The sequence below is a fragment of the Equus asinus genome, chromosome 21 (genome assembly GCF_041296235.1).
Source record: "Equus asinus isolate D_3611 breed Donkey chromosome 21, EquAss-T2T_v2, whole genome shotgun sequence".
NCBI lineage: Eukaryota > Metazoa > Chordata > Mammalia > Perissodactyla > Equidae > Equus > Equus asinus.
Genome location: NC_091810.1, coordinates 63,622,136 through 63,637,966, shown reverse-complemented (window position 1 = coordinate 63,637,966; position 15,831 = coordinate 63,622,136). Strand labels below are relative to the sequence as shown.

Genomic DNA, 15,831 nt, shown 5'->3' with positions numbered 1-15,831 from the left:
TTGGTTCAAACAGAAAGCCCATTTCCCAAGTAGCCACTGTTATTAGTTTCTAACATGCTCTTCTAGAATTTCGTTTTACATAAGTATATACATATTCTTATTCCCTTCCCCATTTTTCTACACAAAATAGAGCTTACCACACGCATTGTTCTGCATCTTGCTTTTTTTCACTTAACATTGTCTTGACAGTCTTTCATATCAGTTGCTTTTTTTTCAACAGTTGCGTTTTCTTAAACTTTTTACTTTGAAATAATTATAGATTCATAGGAAGATGCAAAGTTAGTACAGAGAGATCGAGTGTCCCCTTCACCCAATTTCCCCGAACCTAGTTTCCCAATGCCTAGTTTTTTAAATTGTAAGTTAAAATAATAGTAACAAAGCTCTTTTAGCACTAATCTAGTACTTTGCATATGTAAATTTATTTAATCCTCAAAATTTATCATCTCCATATACAGATGGGGACACTAAGGTACGAAGAGGTTAAAGAACTTGCCCAAATCCCAGGGACAGTAATTGATAAAGCCAGGATTTGAACTCAGGAAATTTGGCCTAAGAGTCTGTCTTCTTAACTTTTAGACTACATTACTTCCTTTGAGTAATGGCTGTTCACAGTTGAGTGAAATCAGACGGTGACTGGAAGGGTAGACGGTGCAGTTACTCCTAACAGTTCTTTCTGCAAACGTGCATACACGCACTATGTTCAAGCATGTATTACATTTTAAAACAGAATACTGTTCTAAAACTTTCTTTTATAGTGTTAATACTGAAGAACTTTCATCTCCACACATATGGATCTCTCACATCCTTTTAAATATCTGCATCACCTTTTATTACATGACACTTCTATAATTTATTCCCGGTGAGTATTTAGGTTGTTTCCTGTATTTCCCTTATTACAATAATTGCTGCAGGGAACATCTTTGCACATGTGTCTTTGCTCACTTATATGAGTAAATCTAGAAGATAAAATCATAGAAGTGGAATTGCTGGCTCAAAGGGATGTGTGTTCTATATTTTAAAAGACACCACCAAATTAGCCTGCAAGAGGCTGCCTGCAATGTACGTTTCTGACCTCACTTTTTTTTCCTGGTTACTTTTATAACCTCTGAGGGATTCCTTTATAATAGAGACCCAAATCAAACCAATAAATCCAAGATATGTGCAATTTTGTATTTATCAAGAATTTAGAAGTCTCTCCTCCCAGTTGCACTGTAGGAAGTAAAATTTTGTTATTCGTAACTACAATTGTGTTAAAGCAGCCTCCTCACTAATAGTTGTAAGAGTTGGTGGTGCTGAAAGTTTATATAGGCGCATAATGCATCCTGTAAGTGAGCTGTTTACAAGGAATGTTGATACAAGAAACATTAATAATAATAATAATAATAATAGTAATACCAACCACAAATTCACTGTGTAAGGAAAACTCCAGAAGGCTCGGGGCTGGCCCCGTGGCCGAGTGGTTAAGTTCGCGCACTCCACTGCAGGCGGTCCAGTGTTTCGTTGGTTCGAATCCTGGGCGCGGACATGGCACTGCTCATCAAACAAACCACGCTGAGGCGGCGTCCCACATGCCACAACTAGAAGTACCCACAACAAAGAATATACAGCTATGTACTGGGGGGCTTTGGGGAGAAAAAGGAAAAAAATAAAATCTTAAAAAAAATAAAAACTCCAGAAGGCTCCTGTAAAAAACAAGCTGAAATGGGATAAGATGCTTGTCTGAGGAAATTGCAGGTTCCAGTGAACTGTGACCCTCCTGTTCACCAGAGGTCACTCTTTGGGAGTGACTGCTCCCGAGGCAGTTGGCAGCCAGCAAAAAAATAGCATCATCGTTCCTGTGACATTCTGGTCAAGTGTTTAGAAATCCACACGTTTCTTATGAACTAAGGTGAATTTGTGCCAGGCAGTTGTCCAGTGTCCAGGTTTCATTTTTTCTTCTTCTCACCGAAGCCCCCCCAGTACATAGTTGTATATCCTAGCTGTAGGTCCTTCTAGTTGTGGCGTGCAGGATGCCACCTCAGCATGGCCTCATGAGCGGTGCCATGTCCGAACCAGTGCAACCCTGGGCCACCGGAGCAGAACGTGCGAACTTAATCACTCGGCCATGGGGCCGGCCCCCAGGCTTCATTTTGACTTTTTAACTCAAAACTGACCACAAATGTTGACGTCCAGCAGTTTTACTTCCGCTCTGGCCTGTGTCCACTCAGACATCTGACTGGGTTTTGCTGCTTCGGATCTCTTTCCCTTCCTTGATGCGGGACACCCACTCGGCCTGCCTGTTCCATTTCTGTCTGCTCTCTCTCATTCTGACGCTGACATTCTGACAAAAGCAAAAACACCTACTTGCTGCACTTTGCTCTCAGGAAAGACTCCAGAACGTACCTGGGGAAATACTTCTAAAGGAGGGACTGTCCATGCTTCGAAGAAGCGTCAGCAGGGAGGGTGGCCGTCATGGGAAGAAAAAAGCCTCTTCACATCCTAATCTGTCCTCGGGTCTGCCGGTCTGTTGTCTTCGGAGATGGTGTAATTTTCATTTAGAGGCCATTTTATCATGAAGCTAATGAAATTTAAGGTGCAAGACCCTTTCTTGCAAGTCTTTTCTAAGGCCCTGTCTCTAACTTTGTTACATTTGTATTCTTTTTCTTATAGAAACTGCTCCCTCCACCCCACCTCCCTCACCCCCTCAAGTGTAAAAGCTTCTGGCCCCTTAAAACAAGTCCACACCTAGTTTCAGGACTTTGGAGTCAGGCGGGGATTCAAATTTCAGACCTGTGTGACAAGTTACTCTCTAGGCTTCAATTTTCTTATCTATAAATAGTGTGAGGTTTCTTGAGAAGTCCGAAAATATGTAATTTGGTTTTCAGAGTTCCCTGAATACCTTAGGGAACTTCAAGATGGGAAGACCCTGGAGAGGAAAAGACAAATCCATATTTGGTTTGAGTTGCTTGGGACCTTGCCTAGGAAGACGTCCAGGAGGCAAAAGAACGTTCTGGACCACAGATCAGAAGGAGTGAGGACAGAGGTGGTGGTTGGGCGAGGCGGTTATGATATGAATTCAGTGGTGTGAAGGTGGTGTCTGTGAGGCACGGAGGGGAGGGGACGGTAACAGTGGGTGAGGTAAGATTGAAGGGTCCAGGATACGCCTGGACAGAAGTTCGCATTTTATTTCTTTGGGAGATTTATAAATCTTGCACCCCTTTCCATAGGATTTATTCATTAAGGGCCCTGTTCTCATTTCCTTTCCAGCATTATTGAGGTATAATTGACAAATAAAAATTGTATATTTTAAGGTGTACAACATGATGATTTGATATATATATATATAGTGAAATGATTACCACAGTTAATCTAGTTAACATATTTATCACTTACATATTCAGTTTTTTATGGTGGTGATTGGTGAGAACACTTAAGATCTATTCTTCCAGCAACTTTCAAGCATACAATACAGTGTTACTAACTATAGTCACCCTGCATTACGTTACATGCCCATGACTTATTCATCTTATAACTGAAAGTTTATACCCTTTGACCAACATCTCCCCATTTCCCCCTCCCCCCGTCCCTGGCAACCGCTGCTACACTCTCTGCTTCTGTGAGTTTGACTTTTTTAGATTCCACGCATAAGTGAGATCATATAGTATTTGTCTTTCTCTCTCTGGCTTATTTCACTCAGCATAATGTCCTCCAGATTCATCCATGTTGTCACAAATGGCAAGATTTCCCTTTTTTTATGATTGAGTAATATTCAATTGTATATATATATATATATACCACATCCTCTTTATCCACTCATCCGTCAACAAACACTTAGGTTGTTTCCATATCTTGGCTATTGCAGATAATGCTGCAATGAACGTGGGAATACAGATACCTCTTTGAGATACTGATTTCATTTCCTATGGATGTATACCCAGAAATGGAATTGCTGCATCATATGGTAGTTCTAATTTCTTTCTCTCTTTCTTTCTTTCCTTTTCTTTTCTTTTCTTTTTTTGGTGAGGAAGATTGGCCCTGAGCTAACATCTGTGCCAATCTTCCTCTATTTTGTATGTGGAATGCCACCACAGCATGGCTTGATGAGTGGTGTATAGGTCCATGCCCAGGATCTGAACTTGTGAACCCCAAGCCACTGAATTGCAGCACGTGAACTTAACCATTATGCCACCAGGCCTGCCCCAGTAGTTCTATTTTTAACTTTTCGAGGAACCTACATGCTGTTTGCCATATTGGCTACACCACTTTACATTCCCACCAACAATGCACAAAGTCTCCCTTTTCTCCACATCCGCATCAACAATGTCTTTTCGATAATGGCCATCCCATTAAGTGTGGGGTGATATCTTATTGTGGTTTTTATTTGCATTTCCCTGATAACTAGTGGGGTTGAGCGCCTTTTTACATACCTGTTGGTCCCCATTCTCATTTATCCTGCAGTCACAAAAATGTGAAAGCCACTGGGAGTCAGTTTAAAATCAATTGTTGCAGTTCCCAGAGTAATCAGTTGAGGGCAGCACTGCACAAGGGTTATTCAGCCAACATCATCGAGTCGACAGTGAGGGCCTAGAGTGTGCTAAGGAAGCTTGCGGCTAGGGCACTGACCCAGCCTGGGAAGTCAGGGAGGGCTTTCCTGAGGAAGCGACTCTTTTTTTTTAAGATTTTCTTTTTTCCTTTTTCTCCCCAAAGCTTCCCAGTACATAGTTGTATATTTTTAGTTGTGGGTCCTTCTAGTTGTGGCATCTGGGATGCCGCCTCAGCATGGCCTGATGAGCGGTGCCATGTCCGCACCAGGATTCAAACCAGCAAACCCCTGGGCTGCCGCAGCACAGCGCACAATCTTAACCATCAGCCATGGGGCTGGCCCAGGAAGTGACTCATGAACGATATATCACGATGCAGTAGAATTAAATACGGGAGGGAGAAGTGTTCCAAGTAAAGGGAACAGCATGTGCTAAGGCTCTGTAATGCAGAGGACCTAGTGAGTATGGAACAAAAGGACAGTGCAGTAGAAACTGAGAGAGTGAGTGGGATGTGCAGGGACATCAGAATTAGAGCTAAGTTTCTAGACTGTTATTTATTTAGAAGCTATTAGGTGCCAGGCACTTTCCCAAAACGTTTCGTCTCACGGCAGGTGGCATTAGTCCCATTTTACAAAGACACAGAGACATGGCTACCACCGACCTTTCTCCAAGCCACCTCTCCTTCCCAGAACGTCCTTTTCTCCACTGGCTGCTAAGCCCTAGCTTTCCTTCAGTGCGTGGGTCCGTTCTCTCTCCAAGTTGAATGTTACTGATCTTTTCGTGCATATGCTCTATCTTCCCGACTAGACTATCTCCCTGAGCCGGAAGGTGCTGCTGATACCTCAGTGTGTCCCAGCATGCAGCCCAGAGCTGACGTCTAGGAGGCGCTCTCTTCCAGTTGGTTCCTGTCTAGCGATAACGACAAGATGGCGCAAGGACATGGTGATGTGGTAGATTTCCATCACGGCCCCAACATTCCCCCCTCCTTGAATGCGTGTCGTTTGCCATGAGACTTCACAGGCAGTCTGTGTCCCAGCCCCTTGAGTCAGGGCTTGGCTTTGTGACTTGCTTTGCCGTGCAATGTGGCAGAATTGATGGTGTACCAGGTTCAAGCTGTATATTTGTCAACTTGACTGTCTCCTGGACCTTTGCTCTCTTTAGTCTCATTTCTAGGGGATAACGTGAATCATATTTTAAATATTTTTACTACATATAGTAGCTCAAATTCATTTACTTTTAACTGTTGTCTAGTTCTCCATTATATGAATAAGCCCCAATATAGTTATCCATTTCCCTATTGATGGCATAGAGGTTGTTTGAAGTTTTTGCCTAATACAGAAAATAATGGAAAAATGTTTCTGTGCATGCCTCCTGTATACATAGACGACACTTCCTCACATGTCTATACTAGCGAGTCGTGGGGTATACACACTCCAAATTTGCTAAACTATTCTTAAACTGCTCTCCAAAGATTTTGGACCAATATACTCTCCCACTAGCAAAATATGAGACTCCTCATATCTTCGCATTTGGCATCACTTAGTGTTGTCATATTATTTTTTGCCAATCTGATGGGTCTGAAATGGTATCTTGTTGATACTTTAAAGTTTATTTCCCTGATTTTCAAAGAGGTTGAGCCTCTTTCCATGTGCTCATTGGCCCATCTGGCTTCCTCTTTTGTGAATTGTCTGTGCATCTCCTCTGTCTATTTTCCTGCTGGGTTGTTTGTCTTTTTTTTTGAAATGAACTTGCTCCAACAAGTCCTTATATAATCTTTATATTTTATATTATGCATTCTATACATGATCTCTATAGAATATATAAAGGTAGTACATAAAGAATATAATGTATATCGTATATGCAATACATTAAGAATATTATATGTTCTTTATATGTGTGGTTGCTCATATGTATTGTACAGATCTTCTTCCAGGAGTTTTTTTAACAGCTTTATTGGGATATAGTTCACACATCATACAGTTTGCCCATTTAAAGTGTACAATTCAATGGTTTTTTAGTAAGTCAATTTTAGAACGTTTTTGAAACCCCATACCCTTTGGCTGTCACCTCTTTCTTCCCTCATCCCCTCCAGCCCTAAGCAACCACTAGTCTATTTTCTGTCCCTATAAATATGCCTATTTGGACATTTCCTATAAATGAAATCATAATATGTGGTCTTTTGTGACTTCTTCCACTTAGCATAGTATGTTCAAGGTTTTTCCGTGTTGTGATATATTCAGAACGTCATTCCTTTTTATGGCCAAATAATATTCCATTGTGGGGGCTACACCACATTTTGTTTACTGAGTCATCAATTGAAGTAACGTTTTACTGAAAAATGTAACTGCAATCGAAAACTGTTTTCTGATTTCTGCTCATGTGATCTGATTGCTTACCCCTGTCCTCTTCCCACACATGAAAAGAAAGATTTTTTTGGACCAAAATGATGAAAAGGTTTATCACTGGCTTTGAATTGTACTTAATCGGTGAGAATCCTTAGTTCCAATCCCCGTGCTTAAAGAGCCGGCCCTAAAGCCTCTTGTTATCCTAGGTACAGACCCTGGATCAACGGCATGAGCCGCCCTCAGGCTCCTCAGAAGGGCAGGTTCGCCCCAGACCTGCCTGAAGTAACTCTGCCACTGAAGGAGCTCCCCAGGTGATGCAGATGCCCTTTAAAGTTTGAAAGCCCTGCACCGCTCTTTCTTAGCCTGAGTCCACCATGAACCCACCCGGAAGGCTTTGAACGACGCGATGACCTGCCCACCAAACCACTGGAGCACAAGAATCTGTATTCTACTTATTCATGTTTTAAGCCGCCAAGTTTGCAGTTCTGTTTAGCAAAACGGACTGAACGGCTCTCCAGGGAGGATCCGTCCGTCCCTTTTCTAAGGAATCGGAGTGTGACGACCGTTACACCTTCTGCTCTCTGACCTCCCTTTCTGAGTGGGTGTTCGAAGCCCTGTTGACAAAGACGGTCTGTTTCTAAGAAAACACAGCTGAAGCCCCTGCAGAGGGCGTGCTGCCAAGGATGTGCTAATTTTTCTTGGTTCCTTTTCAGTACCCAGTTTATAAACTTGCTCTGCAAGGACGGGCTACTGCTTTAAGCAGTGTTTACCCAAAAATAACTTCTTCCTCGCTCCTGCCAACAGATTAAATACAGTAAGAACAAACATCTTGGGTAGACACGAGGATTTGTCTCTTTTTAAATAAACCCAATCCTGATCTTATCTTTGCTAAAGAAGCTGTGGCAGCAACAAGTCGTCACATCTGTTTCCCTCCCTTCTTCTCAGCTCCCCGAGGATTTCCTTCCACGCATGGCGTCCTAAGGTGTGTTTATGTCCCCAGTCGTGTCATTGGGATCTCATGGCAAGAGCTCCAATAACCGTCTCACGGGTCGGGATGGGCAGTCCAGCCTCCACCTTTCACGTGCACAAAAGGTTTTCTCACTTGACTGGGGTTTTGTCGATGCCTCCTTGTCATTGACAGTCCTGCCCTCCATCTGTCTCAGATGGTGTCACTGCAATGCCCAGGCACTCTGGCTGAGGCCACTTTTTGGAGTTAAAGGAAACAGGAGGGAGGAGGAAGGAAGATATGTTTGTTCTGTGCATCCTGCCATTATCCAGCTCACAGATATGAGCGCGAGGGCCTCAGAACGGTCTAAGTTATTTTCAGCCACCTCAGAGCTTGTGCCACCTTGACTGATTGAAAGGAATGACAGCACAAGAATCCAAGGCCCTGAGGTTGCTGAAATCCACACCAAGCAGGGTGCTTACAGGTGTCAGGTAGCTTCCTGGGTTCTCGCCACAGGCAGGCGATTGCTAAGCTGTGAACTTGATCTATTTCTCTCGTACTCGGCCAAGGAACCCTGCTTTATTCTCCAGATACCAAGTGCTCAATCTTCCAGGTTCATGACGCTTCCCTCATTCCAACTCTGGGAATTAAATATTTTAATATTAAATAAATAATTAAATAATTAATTTCCTATAATTTAAAGCAGATTCCTTAGAGGTTTTTAATCCAGTGAAGACTTCTCAAACCTGGGCAATTCAAGGTATGATCTCAGTCTGAGAGGACAGACCTCGTCTGACCCAGCGTTTCAAAGATCTTTCCACAGGCCAGTTCTGTATCAACAGAAGCCGGCAGAGCTTGCTCAGCGGTGTAGTACCTGGGGCCTGCCGTTGGCAATTACTCCTGTTTTTGATGTTTGCTAAGGACTGTTGCTTAATTTGCTGGTACACTGCCTCTCTGATCACGTTACAGGTCCACACCTGTGTGTGTGTGTCCTTTGTAAATAACAGCCTGTTCTGTTCCTTCAGCCAGTCCTTGCCTACTCTCCTACTCTGCCCTTTTAATTTTTTTAAACTCGTTTCATTCTTTTAAATTAGAACTCCAATGAATTATTCAGTAACCTGAGCTTCACGTCCCTGCCTCCTGGAGGTGGGAGCGCATGCATGATGTTTGCCGGTGATTTCCATAGAAAGCTGTTGGGCCATTTGCACGAGATTTGTCTTCCCTCCAGAACAACACACTACCACTTCTGAGACGTCTCTGATGTCCTTTGCACACCCCAGCCTGCTGCTTCTGCACGTGTTCTGTGACAAAGATTTGATGTGAACATCATTTCTTTCACTTTAGTACACGTATCTGCAGAAGAGTCCTTGTTCTTGTCGGTTCAGAGGGCTCACTTCTTTCTTGGTTTCTATTACAGAGCCTTCTCGAACAACAGCTTGGAGTGTGTTGTGTGTGTATGTGTGTGTGTGCATGCGTATGAGAGAGAGAGAGAGAGGAAATGTAACAGTGCCCTATGGACTGCTTTCCTTTGATCAGTCTGCCTAAGATGCTAAGTCTTTCCATCTGTCTGTCTCTCCGCCTGTCTCCCCTATAATGTGCCATCTCTCTTTCCCTGTCTTGCTTCTTTTCTTCATTCCTAACCAGCGCGTTCAGGCCCAGCCACCTTACCTGACCTTAATACAGAACATTATATATAATTACAAAGTAATTGAACTTAATAAGTTTTAGTGTTCTCTGTTCTTAAATGGCAGAAGAATAGAACAATTTTTTCCTTAAAGAAAGGGAAGGGGTGGTAATTAAAATGTTTTCTTTTACTTCTCAGTTTTTAAAATGCAATATACATGATTTTGTTGTCAAGATTTTGATCACCCTACGTGATCCCACTTTTTTCATCTTAGTTAAATCAAGAGTATTTTCCTCTAGTATGAAATATTCTTAGAAAATGTATTTATTTGTAAGTTGATAACATTTTGTGTTTGTTTTTAATTTTAGGATCTACAACTTAATTATATCCATTGGTTGGATTGCAGGTACTAAAATTACAGGGTTTAAAGGGTATATTTTAAAAGCTCTCAATAAATATAACCAAAAGCCCTGAGTCATGTAGGTGGGCCCAGCTTACTGCCCATCTAGCTGGCATTGAGCAATATTGTGGAAAAGTACAACGTGGCCCATTTAATAGGTGAAAGTGGTATCCTGATATTTTAATTTGCGTTTCATTGATTATCAGAGAATTGATGACTCAGAGATAACAGCATTTAGAAAAAGGAAGACGTTTACTTGCAAGAAATACGAGTCACTCAGAAGGACCCACTCATCAAATAAAAAACACAACAGGTCATTAAAACCACACACTGCAAAATTACCAAGCTGATAGAACTTACAGTGGTATGTTCATGACTGAAAACCAGTAATTTTCGTACAGGGTTATCATTTCTACAAAAGTGTGGCCAGTCTTCAGACAGCAGCATTGCAAAAGTCAGGGATAAAGTTGCTTGTATTAAGTAGTCAGCAACTTACAGGCAATGCTCAGGAGTTCATTTACTTGGGGGGCTGGAATCAGACAGGGTTGAAAGTGTTTATTGTCCCCTAACCGTGGGACTCAGAGGCGAAATGCCCGTGTTGCTTCCACAAGATTTTTGATGTGTAGAAAGGATCATGTGTTTCTTCTTTTATAATCACATATTTGGGTCTTTTGCCCTGTTTAATTTTATTGAGGTTTATCTCTTGCTTATTGGATTTTACTTGCTATATGTTAAGAAATCCATTGCCATATATTGCAAAACAATTTTTCCCGTGTCATTTGACTTTTGATTTGGTTTATGGTATTTTTATCATAGCTAACAGTTTTATTTTTATGTAGTCAAGTCCATTGTTATTTCCTTTATAATTTCTGTTTTGATACCATGCTGAGAAAGTCTTTCCCAGCTGTTTTACTATTGCTCATAGGCAACCTACAGAATGGGAGAAAATATATCAAGGGGTTAATTCCAGAATTCATAAGGAACTCCTACAACTCAACAAAAAAAATAAACAACCTGTGAGCAAAGGACTTGAGTAGCCGTTTCTCCAAAGAAGATATATGAATGGTCAATAAACACATGAAAAGATTCTTAACATCGCTAATCATTAGAGAAATGCCCATCAAAACCGCAATGAGATAACACTGTCCATCCATTAGGATGGCTATTAAGAAAAAAAAAAGAACCAGAAAATAACAAATGTTACTGAGATGTGGAGACACTGGAAGCCTTATGCATTGCTGGTGGGGACGTAAAATGGTGCAACTGCTGTGGAAAACAGTACAATGATTCCTCAAAAAACTAAAAATAGAATTACCAAATGATCCAGCAAGTCTACTTTGGGGTATGTATCCAAAATAATTGAAAGTAGATATTTGTACACTCATGCTCATAGCAACATTATTCACAATAGTCAAAAGATGGAAGCAACCCAAGTGTCTATTGATGGATGAATGGATAAACAAAATGTGGACTATACTTGCAATGGAACATTATTCATCCTTAAAAAGGAAGGACATTCTGATACATGCCACAACACGGATGAACCTTGAAGACATTATGCTAAGAGAAATAAGCCAGACACAACAAGACAAATACTATGTGATTCCACTTATATGAGGTAACTAGAGCAGTCACATTCAGAAATAGGAAGTAGAATGGTGGTTGCCAGGGGCCAAGGATGGAAAGAAATTGGAAGTTGTTGTTTAATGGAGATTAATGGATATAGGTTTGCAAGATTGAAAAGTTCTGGAGATGGATGGTTGTGGTGGTTGCACAACCATGTGAATGTACTTGACGCCACTGAACTGGACATTTAAAAAGAGTTAAAATGGTAAGTTTTATGTTGTGTATATTTTACCACAATTTAGAAAATATATTGCTTATATTTTCTTTTACTACTTTATAATTATGCTGTGAGTTTTTAGGAAACATTCTGACTGTGAAAGATATCAGCAATTCCTATCCACAGTGCAGATTCACCTCTTGGTGGTGGGAGGTTGGAGGTTGGGGGCCTGGTAAGAACCAAACCAAGGGTGAGTTAGGAGTTAGGACAGATTCAGAGAGAGAGTTCTTTGTGCTCCTCAAGCTCTTTTGATGACAAGGAATACAGATTTTCTTAGATTATCAGTTACTATTGTTGTGCAGCAAACCACCCCAAACTTTGTTGGTTAAGCAGCAACCATTTTATTATATCTCATGGATTCTGTGGGTCAAGAATGTGGGCAGGGCTCAGGCTGAGCAATTCTCCTGCTCCTCATGGTGTTGATTAAGGTCACCCACTTTTACTCAGCCAGTGGACGGGTTGTCTGGAGTATCCAATATGGTGCCTTGGAGGGGATGATTGGATGGCTGGACTCAGCTGGGACTGTCACTTGTCAATACACTTGATGACCTCTTCAGATGGCGGTCTCAGGGTAGTCAGTTCTCCTACATGGTGGCTCAGATCTCAGTGAGTGAAGGTCTCAAGAGAAACAGATGGAAGCTGCATTGCTTTTCTGACCCAACCTTGGAAGTCACATGGTGTTACTTCTGCTGCATTCTGTAGGTTTAAGCATAGGGTCAGCCCATATTCAAGGAAAAGGAATTCTGTGCCTCCTCCCAATGGGGAAGTGGTGAGGTCACGTTGAGGACAGCACATGGGATGGAGATATTGTTGTAGCCATCTTTAGAAAATACGATATACTCTACTGCTAAGGAAAAGTGGGTGTATTATAAAAACACAACAGACTAGAATTGGGAAAACCCTGGGAGGGAAGCACGGTAGAACCAGCAGTAGCTGTAGCAGGAGCTGGTCTGTGACGTCTTGCATAATCTGCTTGGGCCCCTCTCTGCTCACTGTTTTCCTGGTCTCCCTCAATATCTTTTGGCCTCTGCTTTTCCCCTAACACCCTACCACCCCACCTGTGACCTACCGTGGCCGCTAAAGCCTGTCTCAAGCTTCCCCCAAAATGTCTTAGTTCAAATTCCTGAGAGAGACTCTGATCGGCTCAGCCTGTATTTCTCAGCAGCCTTTGGTCCAATCCTTGGAGGGGCTGGTACAGGCTGGAAGTAAAGGTAAAGAGGAGCTGAGCAGCTGTCAGATGGCACTGCCTCTGGTTTTCACACCTGGCTGCACATCTGAATCACCTGGACAGCTTTTTAAAAATTCTCGTGGCCTGGGTCCCACATCCAGATGTTCTGATTGAATTGGTTTGGGGTTAGAGACTGAGCAGGGATACTTTTTAGATACGTGGTACCCGTGTTCTCCTACACTCAGGGAACCCTGCTGCCAGCTGTGATACCCTGGGAATAACTAAGAGAGATGGACGCCAAGCTTGCCCGGGGAGTATCGTTTACCAGACAGGGAAAGAAAAACAGGCTTTTCTTGTTTTTGTTTTTGAGCATGTGTTACTGTTTTTTCATAAGTAAAATCTCAAAGAATTTGTGAGCTAGGAGGGAGCTTAGAGACAATCTAGTATAGCACATTCATTCACAGGTAGGAAATAGGGCAACCAGTTCATCCTGGTTTATGTGGGAATGTCCCAGCTTTAGCATTGAAAGACTCACCACATCCCAGGGAAATCCCTCGTCCCAGGCAAACCGAGAAGGTTGGTCAGCCTCCCCAGATGGGAACTACCCGTCAGCAGGCCCTCCCCAGTCTCCCCTGCCCCTGGCTGCTGGCAACCACTTGTATCTACTTTCCGTCTCTATGGATTTGCCTATTCTGGACATTACATACAAATGGAACCCTACAAAGTGTGGCCTTTGGCATCTGGCTTATTTCACTTAGCATAATGGTTTTTAAGGTCCATCCATGTTGTAGCAGGCATCAGTGCTTCATTTCTTTTTATGGCTGAGTGATATTCCATTGCATGGCTATACCACATCCATCAGCTGACGGATATTTGGGTTGTTTCCACTGTGGGGCTGTCATGAATAACGCTGCTGTGAACATTCGTGTACAGGTTCTTGAGTGGACATAAGTTTTTAATCTTCTTGGATGTACACCTAGCAGTGGAACTGCTGGGTCATGTGGTAACTTTATGTTTAACTTTTTGAGGAACTGTTACACTATTCTCCACGGCAACGGTACCATTTTACATTTCCACCACAAGTGAACAAAGCTTCCAAGTTCGCCACATCCTCACCAAAACCGCTTATTATCTCTTTGATTATAACCATTCCAGTGGGTGTGATGTGCTATCTCATTGCGGTTTTGATTTGCATTTCTCTGATGACTAATCACGTTGGGCATATTTTCATATGCTTAATAGCCATTCGTATATGTTCCTAGAGAAATATATATTCAGATTTTTTGCTCACTTTAAAATTGGATTATTTGCCTTTTTGTTGTTGAGTTATAAGTGCTCCTCATATATTCTAGATACAAGAACATGATTTGCAAATACTTTCCCCCATTCAGTGGGCTTTCTTTTCCTTTTCTTGACTATATCCTTAAAGCACAAAGGTTTTTAATTTTGATGAACTCCTATTTATCTGCTTTTTCTTTTGTTGCTTGTGCTTTTGAAATCACATCTAAGAAACCAAGGCCTACTCCGAGGTCATGAAGATTTAAGCCTATGTGTTCTTCTAAGAGTTTTATAATTTTAGCTCTTACATTTAGGCTTTTGATCCATTTTGAGTTAAGTTTCATATATGGTGTGAGGTAGGGGCCAACTTTATTCTTTTGTGTGTGGCTATCCAGTGGGAAGAGACTTCTTGCCCCTTTGAATGGTCTTGGCACCCTTGTTAAGAACGATTGACCATGGATGTATAGTTTCTTTCTGGACTCTCAATCCTATTCCATTGGTCTATATGGCTGTCCTTATACTAGTTCCACACTGTCTGGACGACCGTAGCTTTATAGAAAGTTTTGCAATAGGGAATGTGAATTCTCTAGCCTAGTTCTTCCTTTTCGAGGTTGTTTTGGTTATTCTGGGTCCCTTGAATTACCATATGATTCTTAAGATCAGATTGTTGATTTCTTCCAAAATGCTGCCTGGGATTTTGATAGGGACTGCATCAAATGCGTGGCTCAGTTTGGAAAGTATGCCATCCTAACGATATTAAGTCTTCCAATCCCTAGTCGTGGAATATCTTTCCACTTACTTAGTCTTCATTGATTTCTTTCAGCAGTGTTTTGTAGTTTGAGTGTACCAGTCTTGCACTTCTTATGTTAAATTAATACTATTTTATTATTTTTGATGCTATCATAAATAGAATTTTTTCCTAATTTCATTTTCAGATTGTTCATGGCTAGTGCATAGAAATATAATTGATTTTTGCATATGGACTTTGTATCCTGCAACCTTGCTAAACTTGCTTATTAATTCTAATAATTTTTAGTGAATCCTTTATGATTTTATATATATATATACGATCGTGTCATCTGCAAAGAGATGACGTACAGCTTAGGTCTTCCTTTCCAATCCGGATGACTTTTATTTCATTTTCTTGCCTAATTGTCTTGTCAGTTAGTTGAATGTTGAATAGAAATGGTGAGAGTAGACATTCTTTCTTGTTCCTGATCTTGGGAAGAAAGCCTTGTGTCTTCTACCATTACGGATGATGTTGGCTTAGGTTTGTTTTGTTTTGTTTTCATCAGGTTTAGGAGGCTTCCTTCTAATCCCAGTTTGTTGAGTGTTTTTGTCATGAAGGGGTGTTGGCTTTTGTCAAATGCCTTTTCTGTGTCTGTTGGGATCATCATGTGGCTTTTTTCCCTTTATCCTATTTATGTGGTGTATTACACTGATTGATTTTCACTTGTTGCCAACGCTGCATTCCTAGGATAAATCCCACTTGGACATGGTGCATAATTCTTCTTAGACATTGCTGGATTATGCTTACTAGTATTTTGCTGAGGATTTAAAAAATCTATATTCATAAGAGATATTGGTCGGTCGTTTTTTTATGATGTCTCTGGTTTGGTATGAGTGTAATACTAGCATCAAAGAATGAGTTGGGAAGTGTTCCCTCCACATCTATTTTTTGGAAAAGTTTGTGAAGAATTCATTCTT

General features: G+C 41.5%; 1 protein-coding gene across 1 annotated transcript in view; it reads left to right on the top strand.

The window, feature by feature from the left end:
* The window catches only part of GPD1L (glycerol-3-phosphate dehydrogenase 1 like), a 68,620-nt gene extending 62,752 nt beyond the window's left edge, over positions 1 to 5,868 (top strand). Inside the window, exon 8 of the mRNA XM_070492547.1 lies at positions 5,328 to 5,868. Coding sequence (XP_070348648.1) covers positions 5,328 to 5,340 — 13 coding nt within the window. The 3' untranslated portion in view covers positions 5,341 to 5,868. The remainder of the gene's footprint in view (positions 1 to 5,327) is intronic.
* Positions 5,869 to 15,831: the final 9,963 nt, after the last annotated feature.